This window comes from Rattus rattus, chromosome 4, assembly GCF_011064425.1.
Source record: "Rattus rattus isolate New Zealand chromosome 4, Rrattus_CSIRO_v1, whole genome shotgun sequence".
NCBI classification, from domain to species: Eukaryota; Metazoa; Chordata; class Mammalia; order Rodentia; family Muridae; genus Rattus; species Rattus rattus.
In genome coordinates, this window is record NC_046157.1 from 6,356,605 (window position 1) to 6,377,889 (window position 21,285).

The following is a 21,285-nucleotide window of genomic DNA, read 5'->3' on the forward strand; positions in this document are numbered from 1 at the left end:
ATAGATCGGACCGGAAAAGAAAGTTCTCTTGGCACATAATCAAAACAGTAAATGTACACAACAGCAGCAACAACAACAAAAAGAATATTAGAAGATGCAAGGGAGTGAGACCAAACATCTATAAAGTTTGCACTCGAGTCCTCAGTGGAGACTCTCAAAGCTAGAACTACCTGGACAGATGCTCTATAAAATCTATGAGACCACAGATGCCAGCCCAGACTACCACACGCCACAAAACTTTCGATCTTAATCGAGGAGAAAGAAAGATACCACAAGATAAAGCCACCTTTGAGAAGTACATCTACAAACCCAGCCCTACAGAAGGGGCTGGAAGGAAAACTTCTACCTGAAGAGGTTAACCACACCCAAGAAAACAACAAGGAATAAATAATTCCAGGCCAGGAAAAATAAAAAGCCACAAAAACAAAATAACAGGAATCAACATGGCTCAGTGGTAACTCTCAGTCTGTTTGTTTATTGGGGAATTCCAGTAAACTGAATGGATTGTGGGGTGGGATACAGGAGGGATGGGGGGGGGGGTCCACCCTTCTGCTGCATCTAAGAAACACACCTTAACATCAAGGACAGATATTACCTCAGGCTAAAAGTATGGGAAAAAGGATCTCAAGCAAATAGACCTAAGAAACAAACAGTTGTTTGTTTCATTGTATTAATATCTGGCAAACATTATTTTCATATAATATTTACATAGTAGACATCAAAACAAAACTAATCAGAAGACACGGGGAAGGACACTACTACTCATTCAAGGAAAAAGCCATTAAGAGGACACTGCAATCCTTGACATCTATGCACTGAACACATAAAGGGCACCCACGTTCATAAGAGAACCACTACTACAATGCAGTCTCCATCGAGACTCCAACACCGATATTAAAAAGACAATTCCCAGCTTCACATGGAAACACAAACATCCGAAACAAGCCTGAGAGATAACAGACTGCCGGATGTTTCACCATGTCCAACCTCACATTGTACTACAGAGCTACAGTGATAAAAACCAAATGGTATTAGCACAAAGCCAGGCACGTTGGTCAATGGAACTGAACTGAAGACTCAGATATAAATCCACCCTCCTATAGACACCTGGTTTTTGATAAAGAAGTCGGAATACACACTGGGTGGAAAAATGCAGCGTCTTCAACAAATGATGCCAGTCAAACCGGACGGCTGCATCTAGAAGAGCCTAAATAGATTCATACTTATTACCCTGTACAAAACTCAACTCCACATGGATAGAAGGCCTGAAAATAAAACCAGACACACTGCACCTAGTAGAAAAGAAAAGGGGGAATAACAAAGGACTCACTGACACAGGGAAAGACTTATGATGAGAGCATCAGTGGCCTAGGCACTGAGATCGACCATCAATAAATGGGACCTCATGAAACTGAGAAGCTTCAGCACATCAAAGGACACCACTGTTCAGACAAAGTGGCAGTCTACGAAATCAGAAAAGGTATCTATCAACTACACATCCAACAGAGGGTTAATAACCAAGATATATAAAGAACTCAAAAAACTGGATATTATGAAGACAAACAATCCAATTTTAAAATGAGGTAATTCTCAAAGGAGGAAACTCAGATGCCTGAGACCCACTTAAAGCAATGTTCAACATCCTAGTCATGAGGGAAATGCAAATCAAAGTACTTTGAGATTCCATCTTAAACCTGTCAGAATGGCTAAAATCAATAAATAACAAAAAAAAAAAAAAAAAAAAAAGACAGCTCAAGGACATAGAGTTAGGGGAGCACTCATTCATCGCTGGTGGGAGTGCAAACTCATACAGCCACTGTGGAAATCAGTCTGGCAGCTCCTTGGAAGGATGGGAATCCATCTACCTCAAGATTCAGCTACACTACCCTTAGGCGCAAACATAAAGGATGCTTTGCCCTCTGTAGAGACACTGGCTTAACCATGTTCTTTGGTGCTCTATTCATAATACCCAGAAATTGAAACCGACCTAGGGCTGCAAATTTACCCAACAAGCTGCTGTAGAAGATATAGACTCTAGAGCAGGACCTACCATTGTCATTTTCCTACACCAATACGATGTATGGCGGTACTATAAGCAGTTATCCTTATACTCACAGATAACTAGAGATCTCCCCTGTCATCAGAGAAGCTTGTTTTTCGGTGGACAGACTACAGAACTGGTCAAAATGTAGAGAATATGTGACAACGGGGTCCCCTGTGGAACATCTACAATGCAATCCCTACCTTTAAGGCTCAAGGAACATCACGGAAGATGGGGCAGAGACGTTTAAGAGCCAGAGGACCAGAATGCCCGAGGCTACGTAGTGTGCTGGAGACAAGGCAGGGATTCTGCACTCGTGAAATCTCGACAATATGGTTTCCTAAACAAGACCTGCACAATAACAGACCAATCGGTGTGTCAGTGCAGACGGGGGAGATTTCATGAGGACTCACTCCCAGATGAGCAGCTATAAGCAATGGCTCCTGAGACGGGAAGCATCAATGTTCTTCAGGTACGAGTCACCTAATAAGTTACCCAATCCCAATCGGTCATCCTGTGAGAATACCGCAAAATGGACTTGGTGGATTTGGAGGAGTTTTCTGGCTTGGTTTTTTGGTATGGGCAATCATAGGAGAGGTCGTTGACTTGAGATGGAGCAGGAGACACGATAGAAGCTGGGGTTGGAAGAGGAGGAGGTGAAAGTTATGTGAATACAGTGTTCATGCGTTCTCGAAAAGTGCTTTAAGTTGGAAAAAAGAACTCAAATGACCGCAAATGCTGGAAAGGATGCGGAGAAAGGGGAATCCTTATTCACCGTTGGCAGGAGTGTGAACTTGTGCATCCACGGTGGAAAGCAGTGTGGAGGTTTCCCAAAAGTTAAAAATAGAGCTACCATATAACTCAGCTATGCCACTCCTGAGAACGTGCCTGGAGGACCCCACTGTAGAGACACTCACACATCTTGATCTTTGCTGCTCTGCTCAAAATAGCCGTGAAATGGAATAGAGCTAGATGTCACCTGTGAGGGGACAACGAGCATGTAGGACATGAAACCAAATCATGAAATCCGCAGGAAAATGGACGGAAATGAAAAATACCATCCTGACTGAAGTCACACAATGCGGAAAGACAAACTCTTTCATTCAGATGCAGACCCTAGACTTCAAATTTTATATTTGTGTGTTTACCTTGAAGTGAACTTCGAGGCCAGGAAGCTAGAAAAGGACTACTGTTGGGGGCTAGGGAAGAAGCCTCAGTGGACAGGGGACAGCAGAACACATGTGGTGCACGGTACAGGGAAGGAATACTGAGACGGGAAATAATGAAGTTGGTATAGACACGGGCGTATGGGAAACAAGAGAGATTGGGAGAACTAGCCAAAACTAAGGATGTGTGAGAAACTCACGCAGAAACCTATTCTGAAAACTAACTTAAAAATACAATTTATACCAACTGTGGTGAGTGTGCGGCCAGTGTGTTCTACATAGCAAGATCCAGAACAACCACAGCTATATAGTGAGATCCTGTCTGGTACACAAACAAAGACTGCAACTAAAAGAAAAAGAAAGTTTGAATGGAAGTACCCAACATGGATAGATAATGCTTCTCCCAGAAGCCCCGAGTTACCAGTGCTGGGTGAATAATGGTTCCCTGTAGAGGATTGGTTACGGAGGACCAAGAGGTCCCCAAAACAATATAGGTCATTGCCAATGAGAACTTGACAGTGAGACCGGATTGCTGAAGGCACCACACCTCTTGGTTACGGGATACAGACAAATCGCACTGGAAATGAGATGAAGCTTCAGCCCTGATATCTAGTGTTCACAATGCCAGAAGGTTCTACGTAGGCTGTTGCCAGAGAAAGTCATCAACGGTCTTACCCAGTTGTGAAATCTATGTATTAAAATACTGACCTGCCAGGCAAGATGTGCTCGCCTATACAATAAGAGCATACAGTTACGGAGTAACTAACCACATTGTAATTGAATTCGAGTCCCGTAGGAGGGAATTCATACCTGCTACTGTGTGATATTAATTTTCAGCTTGGCAGAATCTAGCATCATCTGGGAGATGGACCTCTGGACGTGCCTACTGGGGATTATTTTGGTTACATTAATTGATGTAGGAAGACTCGTTTTAACTGTGAGTGGGAACACTGGTGATTATGTTCTGGACTATGTAAGTCTGAGAAACAGCCAAATATCACATGCGTTCATTGCTCTTTTCTCCTTATTTTAGATGTAATCCGAAAAGCTGTTTGACTCCCCCGCCATGGTGGGCTATGCCATGAACTGGGAGCTAAACTAATTCCTCCTGCCTCAGTTGCTTTTTTTTCTTTTCTTTCTTTTTTTTTTTTTCTTTTTTTCGGAGCTGGGGACTGAACCCAGGGCCTTGCGCTTGCTAGGCAAGCGCTCTACCACTGAGCTAAATCCCCAACCCCCTCAGTTGCTTTTTGTATTAGCTACTTGTCTGTGGTGGTGACAAGAGCAACTTATAAAACGAAGCATGGCATTGGGCACACGGTTCCATAAGGTTAGCGTCTACGATGGTTGAGCAAAGGCATGGTGGCAGGAACAGCTCAGAGATCACATCTCAAGCCACAGACAGGAAGTTCAGAAAGTTAACTCAAAATGGTAAGTGTCTTGTGAAGCCTCAAAGCCCAGTCCCCAGGAACATATTTCCTGATCCTCCCCAGACGAACATGAGCCAACAACTGGGGACCAAGTGTTCAAATGCCTGAGACTTACAGGTGACATCTCCTTCAAACCACCACACTTTTGTCAGAATATTTTATCACAGCAATACAGTACAGATCTGGTCAGAATGCACAGATGCCATAGGCTCTAGTGAAGAACCTCCTCGTGTTGCTTTACTGACTGGACATGGCATCAAACTGCCTGTAAATACTCATGCTTATGCTGTTGTCCTCAGCATTGCTCAGTTTGCTCTGTTTGCAGTGGGTGAGTTAACACAGAGACTCATACAGGAAGGCTTCAGCATGTGTAGACAAGCGTCCCATGCTATGCTTCTGGTGGGATCAACACATTCCTAAGCACAAGTCTGGTGTGAGGACACCAACCAGAGTCCTCCACCTCTTGACAACTCAAAATGGACTCTCCCAGAACATCGGTCCACGTCTCCCTTAACACCTGAGCTTTTCTTCTTCAACCACTAGCCAAGGTCAGGACCTTGAACCTTAGGAAGAAATAAAAATTAAAAGCTGACTGTTCTGCCTTCTTCTTCGGATGTGTTTCACTCTCACCTTCTTGAATGCATTCCCTGTAATTACGGTTATGGGTGTGGCAGAGCTGTCCTTGAGGAGAAGCAGCTGGACATTGCCTGGGGACACTAAAAAGCGACTGAGGATCCTGAGAGGAGTGGGGAAAGACAGTGCTAGACTAACACAAAGGCTACAAGTGCTAACTCACTAACAAAGTATATTTATTTGCCCTGAAGTGCTCTAATCAGCTCTTTATCTCTGTATAGGAAACTGATACATAGGAATTAAACTACACCCAAGTGCTTCGGGTAGCCTTGCTATCCAGGCTTCCCACCCATTAGGCAGGCTACGGTCTCCCCAACCATTCCTGAAAAACACTTCCAGCCCAGCCTCTCCGTCTCCATCCTTCTCCTAGGCAGTCTTTCTTTAGATATGCTAATCCCATCTCAGGTGACATCAAGTGCCACTCTTGACTGCTTTCAACCTGAAAGGAACAGACATCTGCTGAGGCGCATTCTGCAGGAACCGGAGCTCATCTATGGTGCGACTTCATGAAGCCGAGTCTCGGTTCTGCTAGTGGCACCTACATCAAGTCGTGTGCGCCCACTCAACCCTGCCTGACGCCTTCCCATCACTCTCTCTTTCATAACCCTTCTCTTGAATCTTATTCTCTGGATCCGGTGACCTCTTTACGGCTCTCGTGCTTTTTGGATTTCATTACTGTAAAACGACGCTTCTTCGCCCGTTTCTGAAACACTGTCTCCATCGCTGGCTCTAATGGGCCTGAGAGCTCATTAGCGTTGAAGCCCTCTGTTTTGGTGCTGAGTCAATAGCCCAGCATCAGGCACACCTGGATCCAGACTGGCGCCCTATTGCTGACTTGCTAGATGCCTGGGGGGTGGGGGCGGGGGAGGGGAGTTACTTGATTTTGCTAGGTCTTCTTCGTCAGCTCTAAAATGGACATAATGGCATTAATAGTCAAGAACACACTCGGCATAGTCAGTTTAGTCTGTCACAAAGCAGTCGCTGAACCTCTATGGACAATCACCTCTGTGTCCCATTGCTTAGCTCCTGGGACTCTGTTGTCCTTCTCCCTTGAAGAATCTATCTCAGATCGCTTTGACAGATACTTCAGCATACTCCCGAAGTGACGATTCCCAGGCTAAATCCTTCATCCTCCTCTTCACAGCAGAGAAATCTCGAGTGTTATCAGCCGTATCTAAGAACAACCTGACGAATACCGGTCTTGTCTTTCAGCCCCTTGTCCTGCACCCCCTCGCCCCTCCAGAGCTCTACTCTGAAGATGTTTCTTCTCTCCTCATCCCAGACTCTGGCAGTTTATCCTCAGGAGTTGACTCCCAACTCTGGTAGGCTTCAGGACCAACCCCCATCTCACTCCCGCTCCATGCATCCAGGGTGTAAAGGAAAGAAGCCTACAAGTTGTTCTCAATAACCTTCCCATTCCTTCCCTCACCCCATCCACCCATACCCATATCTGTCACCTCAAACACATCTCAAATTTGCCACCATCTCTAGTTTCTTCTTCCTTCTAAATAAATGTCTCCTTTCAAAGACCTTCATATAGTTGTCTATCTCCCTTCTGTAGCTAAGCCATGTCTTTTCTCTCCCCATTCTCAAAACACTTCTTAGAAACAGTCACTCGGGGGTTGGAGATTTAGCTCAGTGGTAGAGCGCTTGCCTAGCAAGCACAAGGCCCTGGGTTCGGTCCCCAGCTCCGAAAAAAAAAAAAATGAAAAGGAAAAAGAAAAAAAGAACCAGATTGAAACATTCACTCATTCATTCATTCAACTCAATATCATCCTTACCCAGGACAAGGTTAGCTAACACATTAAAAGTCCCAGTTTATTCCTCAAAAAACTAGCCATCATCCAAACACTAATTATGCAAAAATGCATGCAGGAGTATACGTTTGACATGTCTTCTGCAAGCATGAACATATTTTTAATTTTTCTATTTTATATGATTATGAACGTCACAGTTTTAATATCCATCATGTATACCGAATTTGCCTAATTGTTCTGGGCTCTCTGCTTTCTCAGCTGCAATAAACAAACCAGTGGTGCCCTCGTCTATACCACATGTGACTGTCAAGGAATGACAGTAACAGACACAGCAGGGGTCGCGCCCTCAGACTCCGTTTAAAGAGTGGGATTCAGCTGTCTTCATGTTGTATTCCATTTCTGTGACATCTCACAAAGAGAAAATATGTAAGATATATACAACAGATTAAAAGAATCTTGCCAGAAAAATAAGGTTCTCAAATAAGCCAATTCTCCTCAAGTAAAAAAAAAAAAAAAAAAAAAAAAAAAAATGTATTTTGGTAAGAAGGTGGTAGGAATTGATACCCGACCAAGTTAGGAGACAGAAATAGCACACCTGGCGGCTTCGAGTGCCACAGCTGCTCCTGAATGAGACCCTTGAACCACTGCCAGCGCAGGAAGCACGGAGCAGGAGCAGGAGCCTGGCACAGGCGAGGAAGAACGGGTGAAGGTCTGAGGACATGATGAAAGTCTCAGCCAGCAAAGTTCTTGCCATGCAAGGGAGAAGACCCAAGCTCAGATCTGCAGACCACACATAAAAGCCAAGCGCGGACGTCTGCAGCTGCAGCCTTAGTCCTCCTACCGTGAAACAGACCAGCCAGTCTGCAGATGGCAGAGTCTCTGACCCAAACAAGGTGGAAAGTGAAAGACAGGGACTCCCACACACCTTCACTCACACACTAACACACACATATGTACAGACATAAGCATTGTGTATATATTCATATATATACAGCGATACCACACATACATAATCACACATCCACACATATGTACACACACGAAGACACTACACACAGAGTCCCACACACATAAGAGCACAGACTATGCACATATACATTCACACACATATGGACACTGCACACACATACATATATATACATATACGCATATGTAAACACAGACACTACACACACCATCACTCACAAACACACACAAACAATGTACAGACATTACATACATGTATGTGCACACGGATCACACACACACACACACACACACACACACACACACACACACACACAGAAACCCTAAAGAACTACCAACATGCCAGTATCAGTATAGCTGATTTGGCAATCCTTCCCTAAATTTAGATTATTTAAAATCAGTCCCTGGTCTCTTAGAGAAGAAAACAGTAAGCATCCTGAAACCAATCAGTTATCTGAACTCAATCTAATTCCTCTTATCTTTTTTTAAAGAGGATTTCGCATCGACAGAGCACAGATCAAGAGGCAGCAGCCAAATCCCTGTGTTTGTGGGACTGCAGCAGTGTGGATGGCCATGTTCTCATTTACCCAGACGGACATAAACAACCCGAGATGGAAAACGGTGCGTTTAGGCAACTAGGCTTCTGCAGAACGGTCTCTGCAAGTGTTCCTTGATGAAATTCCATCAGCTTCAGGGGAGGTCCACCAGCCACCAGCAGGCTTCTGACTCTGTGGCCTTCGCCTGCTGACATTACACTTTATCAGTAACTAGAGCGAAGGGGGGGGGGTGCTTACTACACATACAATGACATGAATGCAGAAAGAATGACAAACCCATCAAAATGTACAAAGCCTATGCGCACCCAGTAAGACAGCCAAGACTTAGACTCACAGTGACTTCGAAAAATGGACCCATTCTCCTCCAATAAGGGGTAACGGGAAGAGGTCCCTAAGGGGCCAGTGCTTAAGCCGTGATCAATTGCCTCAGTTTTTAAAGCTTAGTGGCTTTGGCCAACAGCAGGTTCAGTTTGAGGGGGCAGCCGGAAGCTTGGTGTGATGAGGTACAGGCAGGGCTAAGGCAGAGCAGCGCCTCAAAGATGGCAGGCGGCGTCTTGGTCCACACTGGCCAGCCCAGAACTCAGGGACTTCTCACCTACCCCCAACACATGTGTTCAGAACAAATCATCCCAGATGGTTAGGTACATGGGTGCTATCCTGTACGAGGAAGGACAGAGGGAAATGGTGGCTCAGAAACAGGACAAAACAACAACCACAGTGGAAAACGGGGGGGGGGGCATCTCTATTCAGTCGTCCAATGCACATCAAGTTCAAACCTGTTTTGGAAAACCTACTTCCGTCAAGAATAGCGGGTTGTCCAGAGGGAGAACGGCCCGTATGCAAGAAATCCTTAGTATATTTAAATATGCATTCCCAAAGAGTTGAGGCAGCCATAATTTGGCCGAAAAATTAGACTGCTGCTGTATAAGATTCGGTCAGAAGAGACAGCGAGATGGTTTTGTGAGTCGAAGGCATCTACCCCATAAGCCTGGCAACCTGAGTTAGATTCCCTCAGTGACACAAAGTTGTCCTGTGATCTCACACAAGAGTCATGGCTCCCATGCACGTGCAGGCACTCTCACACCCACCCACGAACACACTCGATTTCATAGGGTACACGTAAGCACAGAGGAAAGGATGTAGTAAGTTTGCGGTTATCTCCTTGTAAGGAAGACACTGTGAGAATCATGGTTCATTAATGAGGAACACTCTGTCTGATTAGATGCAAGCATCCCAGAGTCAGCTCTACCATGAAAGGAAAGACAGAAAGGCAATGGCTGGGGCCATCTTATCTCCACATCCCACAGTAAGCACAGGACTTCTGCAGGAGGCGGGCTCCCATTAAATCCACCCGCCTTGTGTGCTTTAGCCTCCATCAATTTCCTACTCTGAAGCCACACTTTCAGTGAGAAGCAAGAACATTCTGTTTGGCCTCATCAGCAGAGGGAACAACAAAACCAATGTTCATTCTCCATGTACCTTGAATTTATAAGGAAAACGCGAGGATTTTCCTATCCCTTAATTTATTAATTCAACTAAGACATTCAAAGATTCTCAATTAAAAGCAAATAAAGATTTACTACGTATTACATCTCTCCTTGTAAACCATTTCCTCCTCAGTAACAGAAAAAAAAAAAGTTTGACTGACGATCACTTGGAAAGCGTACCTTACGCACTCCAAAAGCCCTCCTAATCTAAGAGTATGTGGAAACGGACTTTAGAATGTTTCTAAAAAGAAATGATTCAGCACTCAGATTAAACTAAATGCCACGAAGTAATCAAATTGTGGAATTCTGATTAAATGGCTACTTAAGTTTAATCTATTTAAAACTCTCAGGAGAAATACGAAGGGCCTAGGACTAGACTAGTCCTGGCTTGGCTCAAACGCTGTAACTGGGTGTCTAAGCTTAGAGTTCGCTCTTCAAACTGTTCCTTTTAACTTCTTGGAAGCCATTCTTCAGACTTTGGTTCTTTCTCAGTCTGAATACGGTAAATAAATAGAAATTGCTAGGACTTCGGGTTCTTTCTGTTCAACAGCAGCCAGAAAGAAAAAGCAAGAAAGTGAAAGGGGCATGTCTGTGCCCACCCACACCGCTGAAAAGGCTACCCCGCTGGCGCGCCTTCGCCTTGTCGGCTCTACCACCTCTAAGCAAGTATATAACAGAAAGGCACAGAAAGCCAGACCCAGGCTCCCGTGGGTAGGAAGGTCCCCTTTTGTGACTACAGCCAGGCTCTCCCGGGATTTCCTCCCGTCGTCCGGGCAGCGCCGGGGCCGCAGGCGGACGATCGCAGGCCGACGCGGCTCCACTTACAGTGACACCATCCCAGGTGACAGCACCAGTGCAGCTTGAAGCACTTGCCGTGGCTGTGCGTGGCACAGATGGACAGCCCGTCGCACGGCTGGAAGTCCGGTCTACGGGCGGCGCAGCTCCGCGCCAGGGCCTGCGCCTCGTCCACTTTCTCGCTCTTCCAGCCGCGCTCGGGCGCCGTGGCCGCACTCATCTCTCCCGGTGACGAGAGGGGCCCGGAGCCCGGGATAGAGCGGAGGCGCGGGGCGGGCAGGGCGCGGGCGGGCTGAGGGCTGGAGGCGCGGCGAGCACCCGCTGGCGGAGGAGCCGCCCCGGGAGGGAGCAGCGACCGGGCCGGGCCTGCCGCCTCCCCGCGCCCTGGTCCCTTCTGCGCCCTGCTCCCTCCTCCCTTCTTTCTCCTCTCCTCTCCTCCCTCCTCTCCGCTCCCTCCTCCCGTCTCTCTCTCTTTCGTCCTCCCTGCTCCCTCCTCCCCACTCGGGCCGCCACGCCTGCACGCGCACGCGCACACTTAGACCGCCGCGCCCCTCTGCGAGCCCATCCCCTCCCGGTGGCGCTGCGCGCGTCGCCTCTGCCCCCTGCCAGTCGGTCCCACACACCCCTCGAAGCCGAGGGAGGGCCGCGGGGACGGTCAGAACACGTCCCTCACGCCCTCGGCTACAGCCCGGCCTTCTGCAACCTTTAGGCACCGGGTCTAGCCTCACCCCTGGCACTCCCTCCCCGTCGCGCCTTGGCGTCCTGCGGGGCACACACTCGCCCCGTGGTCCTGGAGCGACTGGGTGGTAGCCCGCGGTGACCTGAGACCTCACCGGTTCTTCCTAGCGCCAGCCGACCGGGTCTAGTCCTGGTTGCGGGGCGCTGGGCAGCCAGGGTGGGTGGATGTGTTAGGTTTCTTCTTGATACGAGTGTGGGGTGTGGGGATGCACTGAGTGGTTTGCAATGTCCGTGTAGCCATAGACGTTACACGCCAGTCGTGCAGTCCTGGGGTGGGGGTGGGGGTGTGGACGCCCCAGTGTGTGAGCCTGATTAACTGCATCGGTTGAACATGGGTATGTGTGTGGCAGTATGGTGGGCTGGAATGGCGTAGTGAGTTTATGCATGGGCTATATGTGTGGAGTTGACACGGACGTGGGTACACAGACTGCCATGTGGCTCAGCCTGACCAATGGGTGTGGCTGCCAAGGCTGCAGCTCTCCCTCCCACCTCCCCCCAGTCAGCTCGTTAGTCTTCCCTGCTGGCCACAACTTGCTTCAAATAGGTTTTCCATCCCAGGCTGAACCAGAGAAGAGAAAAGGAATCTTTCGTTCCCCGGAGCAGTGTGGGGGAATTGGCTTCCCCTACCACGCGGGCCGGTACCCAGTCTAAAACCCGAAAGGAGGGAACGCCCTCCCTCTGCTTCCTTGCCGAATGCTGCTCTGGGCCCAGGAAAATGCCTGTAATTGCAGAGGGTCGGGAACAGAACCCCTCAGCACAAATGCTGGGCTGGAACTGTGCTTTCCTAAGGCCTCCTTTCCCTCCACTTTACACTCTTCTGTTTGGCAGTGAGATCTATCCTGGTCTTAAACGAAATTCATCCTCAAACTCTGAAAATTCTTTGCTGCCATAAGCAATCTTTCCTAATTTTCCCTTTTATTTAACCTTGGCTTAGGAAGGGAAATCTAATTTGCATATGTCTGACTCTGTGAAATCTTCACGTGTCAGGGATTGAGGGAAACTCAGAGGGCAAAGGCTGTTTTCAAACAACTGTCCCTTTTAAGTGACAAATTCTGGCTTCCCTCTAACCTAACATTGAAACCGAGGTAAACACAAAGTGTCATCATGCTTTACCTGCCTTCCAGGTGTCTGCCTGCTGAAGTCCCAGAGCAGCTCGCTGCTGACTCAGATAGCCTCCGTCCCCACGTAGGTATGTCCACCTCAGAGTAACTTCAGCAAAACCAAAGGAACCGACACCACAGTACGGCCATTTTATCAAATGCGGGTTTTCCTACATTTTATTACTTTGTGTGTATAGATGTTTCCCCTGCGTGTATGTTTGTGCTCCAGCTGTAAGCAGCGCCCTCCAGGGCCTAAGAATACACCAGATTCTCTGGGACTAGAGAACATACCATCGTTTGTCAGCTGCCATTCAGATGCTGGGAACCGAACCCAGGTCCTCTAGGAGAGCAGCCAGTGCTCTTAACCACTGAGCCATTTCTCCAGCCCAGCCAACCAAATTTTTTTTCATTAATTTATTTTTATTTTATGTGCACTGGTGTTTTGCCTACATGCCTGCCTGTGAGGGTGTCGGATCTCGTAGCTACAGACAGTTAGGAGCTGCACGTCCATGCTGGGAATTGAACTCAGGTCTTAACAGCTGAGTCCCTTTCTCCACATCCGTTCTCATCTATCTTTCTCCTCCAACCTATAAACTCCCTGTAATGCCAGTCATATCACATACACGAATAACCCCACTTGCTTTTAGTACAGACAGAACTGCATGGATCCGACGAATTAGGAAGCATACTGATACAGCGTTTGTTGTTTGTTTGTTTGTTTGTTTGTTTGTAGTAGATGATCCAAAGACCTAAGATGCCAGGCCCTCAATGACCAAAGACCACCCTTGACAGTGACTGGGGTTCACGTGTGAGTGGCTGGGCATTTAGTTTCCGTCACTCTGTGCTTATTTGTCTATTATTAATGTAAGCTGTCTCTGCACGGCAACCCTGAGACACTTACAAACCGAGTCTTTACAAAACAGGTTTTGGTTACTTAACCAAACCAAGCAACCATGCATCATGGTTATAAATAAGCTCCCGGCAGTCTGTCTGCTGCTTGCATCGAAGCAATCACGGGGCAGCCATGGGGCAGCCGTGTCCAAATGCAGCAGCTAAACTGGGAGGCGCCCGAGAGGAAGGAAGGGCGGGGTCCGTGCAGAAAGGCCATTAGCACAGTGTGGGCTCATCACCTGCTCCAGTGTCGAGGTAAGAGCAGCGTCTCTAGCTCAGAAGCTGTCCCCCTCCCTGTGCCACTTGCTCCTCTACCTCACCCACTGCACATGCTCAGTATTAGTCCCTGGCCTGGCTGGCTTTCTCCCACTGTAATAAAACACCGGCCAGAAGCAACTGGGTTTACTGTATCTCAAGCTTCTGTGTCACAGAAGGAAGTCATGACAGGAGCTGAAACACCACCCAGGAGTAGCATCTGCCCTGGCTTGTTCATCTGGTTTCTTCTACAATCCAGGACCACTTTCCCCAGAGGGCCCTGCCCACTTCATTCATCAATAAGAAAATGCTCCCGCACGCAGCCTTGCAGATAAGCCAGTCTGATGGACGGTCTGATGGACAGTCTGATGGAGGCCTTATCTCTGGTGAGGGCCCTCTTCCTGAGGGATGGATGACCTGAGCTTGTATCAAGTTGACAGAAACTGCAACTTCTTACAGCAGCTCGAAGGTTTCCAACCACAGGCCATCCTCCGCCGAGCCTCCTTCCAGGCTGCTGTGAAGAGATGGCCCTCTAACGACTGTTCAAAATGAATCTCCTCCCGAGCCTCCAGGGCCCTGCTGACCGGATTTATTTATTGCTTTATCTCTGCAAGTGTGCCATTCCTTTCTTCCTGACCTTGTACCACCTCCCCATTCTGTTCTGTTGCCTTGATTGCTTGACTCCGGTCAGATCTTTGTCAAGTTTAGTTACTGCCTGAAGTCTTTATCTAGTTCATTATCTGTCGCCATCATCGTCATCATCATCATCGTCATCGTCGTTGTCACCCGCATCATCGCTGTCACCATCGTCATCATCAGGACTGGAGGTTGAACCTAAGGTCTCAGTTATGCTAGACAAGTGCTCACCGTACAGCCCTGCTTGTACCTTCCATTTGGAGACAGGCTGTCTCTAAAGGCCAAGGCAGCCCCTCAGGCTTACAGATCCTCCTGATTTAGCCTCCTAAGTAGCTGGGAGTACAGAACTGTGTCACTGTGCCCAGCTTCCTCAGCAAAGTCATAACTTTCTGTCCCTGTAGGTGGCCCCCTCTGGCAGTTGAGTAGGTGCTATTTATTCCCAGCACCTGGAATTGGATTGGATTGGATGGGATGGGGGAGGCACACGACAAACACATCAAAATGTTCATGACTATGTTGGAGAGGTTGCTCATGAGTAGATGTAGGGAGAGCTGAATTTGATCCCCAAAACAAGCACACGTGTCCTCTCCCCCATCCCCTCACACACACACACAGATGGCCGAGTATTCAGAAGTGTATGGAAAGACAAAACATCCGATTTTTAAATCTCCAATCCCCAGAACGAGCACATCCTTTGAAGCCGGTTGAGATCTTGTGGTATCTTGTCCTAAGAGACTCCGCATGGTATAAAAACAGTGGTTTTGCAAGCTGTCCCTTGGCCCCATGAGCGGCTCATTGTACAAGCAAGTTGTAACTCCATTTTGAGGGAGGAGGATGATTCTGCACCGGGTAAGCAAGTGTATTTATCAGGGTGAATCGGGACTGTGAGACCACGCAGGCTATGGCAACTTGAACGGAAATGGCCCCATAGGCTTGTATATTTGAGTGTTTGATTCCCTGTTGGTGGACTATTTAGGAAGGATTAAAAGGTGTGGCCTTGTTGGAGTGGGTGTTGGAGAAGGTGCTCTACTGGGGGTGGGTTTGTTTGTTTTTGTTTTGAGTGTTATGTGTTGTGTTGTATTATTTTGTTTTTTTAAGGCTTCAAAAATCCACACCAGGATCAGTCTCAAACTCTCAATTTCAGATCAAATGGAGCTCTCAGCTACTGCTCTAACACCACGCCTGCCTGCCACCATGCTCCCAATCATAATGATTATGGATTGTTTTTTAAAGATTTATTTATTGTGTATATGTGAGTACACTGTCACTATCTTCAGACACACCAGAAGAGGGCATCAGATCCCATTACAGATGGTTGTGAGCCACCATGTGGTTGCTGGGAATTGAACTCAGGACCTCTGGAAGAGCAGTCAGTGCTCTTAACCACTGAGCTAAATGATTGTGGATTAACACTCCATGGTGGTTTGAATAAGAATGGCCCCCATAGGCTCATAGACTTAAATAAGTATTCAATTCATCTGGCAATGAATGGCACTATTTGAAAGGATTAGGGGGTATGGCCTTGTTGAAGGAAGCGTGTCACTAAGGATGGGCTTTGAGGTTTCAAAAGCTCAAGCCAGGCTCGATTGCTCTCTCTTCCTGCTGTCTAAAGATCCAGATGTAAAACTCTCAGCTACTTGTCCAGCAAGATGTCTACCCGCATGCCACCATGCTTCTTGCCATAGTGGTGATGGACTGGATCTCTCTGAACTGTAAGCCAGCACTAATTAAATGCTTTATTTTATAAGAGTTACCTTGATCATGGTGTCCGTTTACGGATGCAGAACACTCTAAGACACTCTCTAAAACTGTATGCAAGCCCCCCAACTAAATACTTTTCTCTGATAAGCTGCCTTGGTCCTGGTGTCTATTCACAGCAATGGAGCAGTCTCTAAGAGGAGCATATTAAAATCATACCAGGAAAACTAGGCCCAAGAATTGTTCAGGCACACCGGACTGAGGAAGAGTCCAACTCCTTCACACAGACCTCAGAGATGGAGGGAGCCACCCATGAGGTATCATCTCTCAAATGCTCCAGGAGCTTCAGCCTGGCTGACGAGCCTACTTAAATTGCCGAGCAGTCCCATCCCCCTGTTCTCTCCTCACCCTGGTATATCTGCCTGGCTGTACCAGCCATCATTTGTCTGGCCTTGCATTCCACTCGCCCCACCCCTGCATCCCTGCTCTGCCTTGCAGATCCTCCATCGGTAGCCAGCAGTTTGCAGCTGGGTTAGGCTCTGTTTGTTCTGTCAATACAGGCCATATTTTCATTCCCACCAGGCGTCGGGATGTTGGGGCTTCTGAAACAGTTTGAACAATGCTTCTTAGTCACCCTGAAACCTACATAGCTGGATGGTGATGATGGTGGTGGTAGTGGTGGTGATGATGATGGTATGATGGACAGACAGATTTTGCTGTGCGATATATGAAGTATGGTCTGAAAGTTAATATTATTGCTTAAAGTCAGAATAAAAGGGCCCGTGCTCTCCTCCGCAGGACTGTCAAGGAAAGCAGAAATATCTGGCAATTTGCTGCCAATGAAACTGTCATACCTTGTAAACTTGTTATTCAGTAAATTCTGACATCGAGGACAGACACAAACATTTTTTTTTCTTTTTTGTCTACTTTTCTGGTATCATGCACTCACAACAAAACCTCGATTTAAAACCTGACAGCAGGCCTTACTTGAATGTCTTGCCTCTGTAGGCGTGCAGGCTGAAACACTTATAGACCCAGAGAGATCTTTCAGATGTTGCAATAATGACAGACTCTTAAGAGTCTCTCGGGTCCCTCCCTAACCTTTTGATGGGGCATTACAAAATCCCACAAAAAGACACCATTGTGACACCAGTCAGACCCCAGCCAGTCCAAAATAGCAATCTTTTGTATATCTAAGGGGTGAGAGTAGTTGATGTTGGTGGGTCACCTCTGTGACTTTTGAAGCTCACCATTCTGTTCTATAGCTGCTCTCCAAAAGAGACTCAGTAGGGTTGAGCTAATTTGTCAACTATTTTACCTTTGAAGTTGGGGGGTGTTAAGTCTCTAGGTAAGTCTGAATATTAAAGGGGCAGACAAAAAGAAATACCATTTAGATACTAAACAAGCTGGCCCCCTGTGGGCATCCGTCAACATCCTGTGTGGTCATGCTCATCTGGACGGAGAATTCCCTGTGTGTCTCCTGTGAGGTGAAGGGATGCTGACAGTAGCAGGATGTGGGTCCATATGATACAGCCTCCCCTGTGCTCTGTCTTCTGCAAGCACTGACCTCTCATAATCTAGAATAAAAACGTGTTTCTGTCTTGTCTTAGTGGTGAGATAACACAGATGGTCTGTGTTTCCTGTTTTAAAAGTCGTTCTCTTCACAATTGGTAATTAGAATAATTTGGCTTTGGGGCCAGAGAGGTGGGTCAGAGGTGACAAGGCTGTCGCTCTTGCAGAGAGGCAGAGTTCCAGTCCCCTTCACCACAGCTGGGTGGTTCTCATCTGCCTGTAACTCCAGCTGGGGAGGACCTGCTGCCCTCTTCTGGCCTCTGTGGGCACCACATGCATGTGCTCAGGCACAGACAGAAACACATAAATAGAAATAAGATGAACCTTTGAGACACAAAACTAAACAGTCAAGCCTTAACCAGCTCATTTCAGGAAGCACTGGGAGGTTACAGTGTCAGTAAAGAACAAGTTAGAATACAGTGACTCGACTCATGATTATAAGTGAGGCAACTGGTGAGGGCAACAGACCACAGACAGCACTCTACCCACACCCAGGGCACCAAGCACTCAGGCAGCGCTCAGGTGACACAATGCTTGCTAGCTGCCTTGCTGTGTACTGTGTACATTGCCTTCTAAGTAGAAACTTTCCTCCTATAAGGAGAAGGGAGGCCCCACAGTTCCAAGACTCACAAGGTCTTACAACTGCTGTGAAGGAGACTCTCCAGTCAGTTCAGCTGTCTACACAGTGTTCAGGGAGTTCCAGGGAGGCAGCCTTTTGTGAGCTGGCACTCATTCCGGGGTAGGCTTCTAATGCTCTTGTAGATTACCCCCTCACCCATGCTTTAGTAAGTATCCCCAAGAAACTTGCTGGCTCATTACGAAAGACTTCCACAGAATCCTTTCTCTAGTTGGTCCCAGGTGCCCTATCTGGGGTGAGCAGATGTTCATGTCTCCTGAGGAAAAGTCACACAGCATCCTGTTTGCTGGAGAGAATCTGAAAGTGCTACCTAAAACAAGCCTAGGATACAAAAGGTAACGGCTTATAAGGGTTTAAACTAAGCACAACAGAATGGTGTAGAAGGGTAGGTCTGCTCAAAGCCATCAAAATACATTTCCCAGCAAGAATGCACTGGCTGGACATAGGCCAAGGAGAGGGCAGAACACACTGAGCATCAAGCGAGCCCTGGGCCAGCTCTGCGATCTCCTCGAAAGAAATATGGGTCAAATGGGCAACTTCAAAATAGAGGTGGGAGCATTTCCAAGACGAGGTTGCAAAGAATGAGGCGTGTGCTGGCCTCTTATCAACCGCAGGGTTGGAAGCAGTCTGGTGGATACAAAGTATCCTGAGCACATCTCGCCCTTCCTTTCGGCTGAAACAATGGTTCCCCCAAGAAATCTGATTTCCCCAGGAACTTTCCACTGAGAAATAGAAAACACTGAAGCCAGCCAATTTCACAGTTCAGACGACTTTGCAGGAGAGACTGGAGCTGAGACACTAACGGGTATATGATGAGACAAAGGGACACTATGACTAAGACTGCCTACCTCTGGATTTCTATTTAATACCAAACCTCATGCCAAGACCTTGAAGTTCACGTAGAGAGTCACTGGGCCTCTAGCTACTCTTTCCTCCTGAGGAGTTCATTTTTTACATCCCGTTCTGTCTCTACTTAGAAACTAGGCTATGGACCATTTGCTATCTATCCTGGGTGTGAGGTACTTTCACAACTCATCTGCCTGTCTGAGGTGCTCTGGTGCTGCACCTCGAGGTGTTAGCAGTCGGAGGCTAGGTAAAGCCTCAGGAGGGAGTTGTGCTTCTTTAAGTGGAAGTCTGGGGAGAAAGTGGGGGGGACTTATCTTTGTCCTTTTTTCTCTGCACTTGTACTCAGAGCCTTTTTACATGGTTAAAAAGTCCACTGCGAGTCTGCACATAAATTCAGTCATAAATTGAGTAAGAGGTTATAACAGAGAACGGGGACATGCATACACACTAGGAGAAAACATCTGGCTTAAACTTCCCCCATTTGTTTTAGCTTGCAGGGTCATGTGAAGTTTAAGACTGTAACTAAGCCGTCCTTGAAGTTTTGTTAGACAAACCCAGTCGATATCTTATCTCCTGTTTCTGAACCTGGGGTCCTGCGATGTATATCTTCTTTATGACCTTCGGTTAGTGGTTTCTGTAACCCTTGGAATGTGCCCTAAGTTTCAGGTCTGCTGTTGTCTCCAAAGCAATTAAGCAGTCCTGTTATAAAAGGGACGTGAACGTCTCTATCTGGGTTGCCATTTTGAACAATGCTAGATGTTTCCGCAGAATAAATTCTCTTTGTATTTGCATATTATCTGAGTCTGGGGTCTTCCTTCAGTGATTTTCGGACCCTTACACTATGCATTCCCAACACTGAATAAATCTCCTTTCTCTGGGTCCCAATGTTACTTCTCGGTTTAGCTGGCTTATTTAAGACGGATGGCCAAGCCTAACCTGTCAGATCTACCAGCCTCCAGGCTGTGACCCTAACAGTTCTGGGTCTGTTATGATTGACCCTATGGCTGCCAAGGACCAAGGTCTGACAATAAATACTGAAGCTTACAGTTTTGACCACTTGACTCAGACCAAGGCACAGTCCTGGCAGCCTTACGGACCCCTCTCACCAAGAAAGCTGTCCCTAGATTCCTACCCCGCAGAACACTGGGAGACAATAAATTTATGTTGTGTTAACCAAGTAAGTTGTGAGGAAGCTTGTTGCATCTCAATGACCAACTAATGGAGGACAGTTGTTAGGGTCAGGTATGCATTTCATATGCTAATGTATTGGGGAACCCCAGGACCCCTTAATTGGGGCAAGGCCAGAATGAGGAAATTGCTAATCCAAGGAGCCGGAATGGGAGGGGAAAGTGTTAATCCTGAGGAGATGAAACCAACAAGATTTGAGGTGATTTGGTTCTAGGGAGCACCAGACCCACCACAGCTGTGGCTCTCTGAACAAGACCTGGTCAGGACTGAGCTCGACATCATTCAACCTGAGTGAAAAGAGGAATAAAAGGACAAGGGTGCTCCTAGGGGCGGAGGTACTTATTACAGACTTAAGGGAGAAAACAGGCAGAGGCAGGGACATCCGGGAGAGTCCAGAGTGGACATGACCTACAAAACTGAGTCAGGCCGTGTGAGGAGAGGGGGCAGAGTAGGGGTAGAGCCAGGAGATCAAGAGGCCAAAAGGCTAAAGGGATCAAAACTGGGCCAGCATAACCAGAAAGGCTGGATTGTATAGGGAAGAAGTGCTGGAAGGGACTGGGGGATGCTGGGAGTTTGTGTTGATCTGTTAATGGGAACCTCAGTTTGTTGTTTGTTCCTGGCTTGAGAACGAACAACACCCATATTGGCAGTTAGTGCTACTGGGAGTGGGGAGTTATTTTCCTTTGTGGCATGACCAGTGGTGACTGCTCTTGTAAATAACCCCCCTCACTGCCCCACCCCATAACTCTTGTTTATGCGAGCAATTCAAATTCAACTCAGTAAGTAAATCATGAAAGTAAGTGTTCTTGAGAAGAACAGGGGTTTGTTATGTCTCAGGAACCAGGGAAAAATATCGGAGGCGCCTATTAACATATCAAAGCGCTGGCTAGCACTC

The 21,285-nt window shown here is 47.2% G+C and overlaps 1 protein-coding gene across 1 annotated transcript in view; it reads right to left on the bottom strand.

Annotated features, from left to right (window-relative positions):
- Nucleotides 1–11,280, bottom strand: part of C4H3orf70 (chromosome 4 C3orf70 homolog) — a 47,565-nt gene extending 36,285 nt beyond the window's left edge. The window contains exon 1 of the mRNA XM_032900000.1: nt 10,860–11,280. Coding sequence (XP_032755891.1) covers nt 10,860–11,049 — 190 coding nt within the window. The 5' untranslated portion in view covers nt 11,050–11,280. The remainder of the gene's footprint in view (nt 1–10,859) is intronic.
- Nucleotides 11,281–21,285: the final 10,005 nt, after the last annotated feature.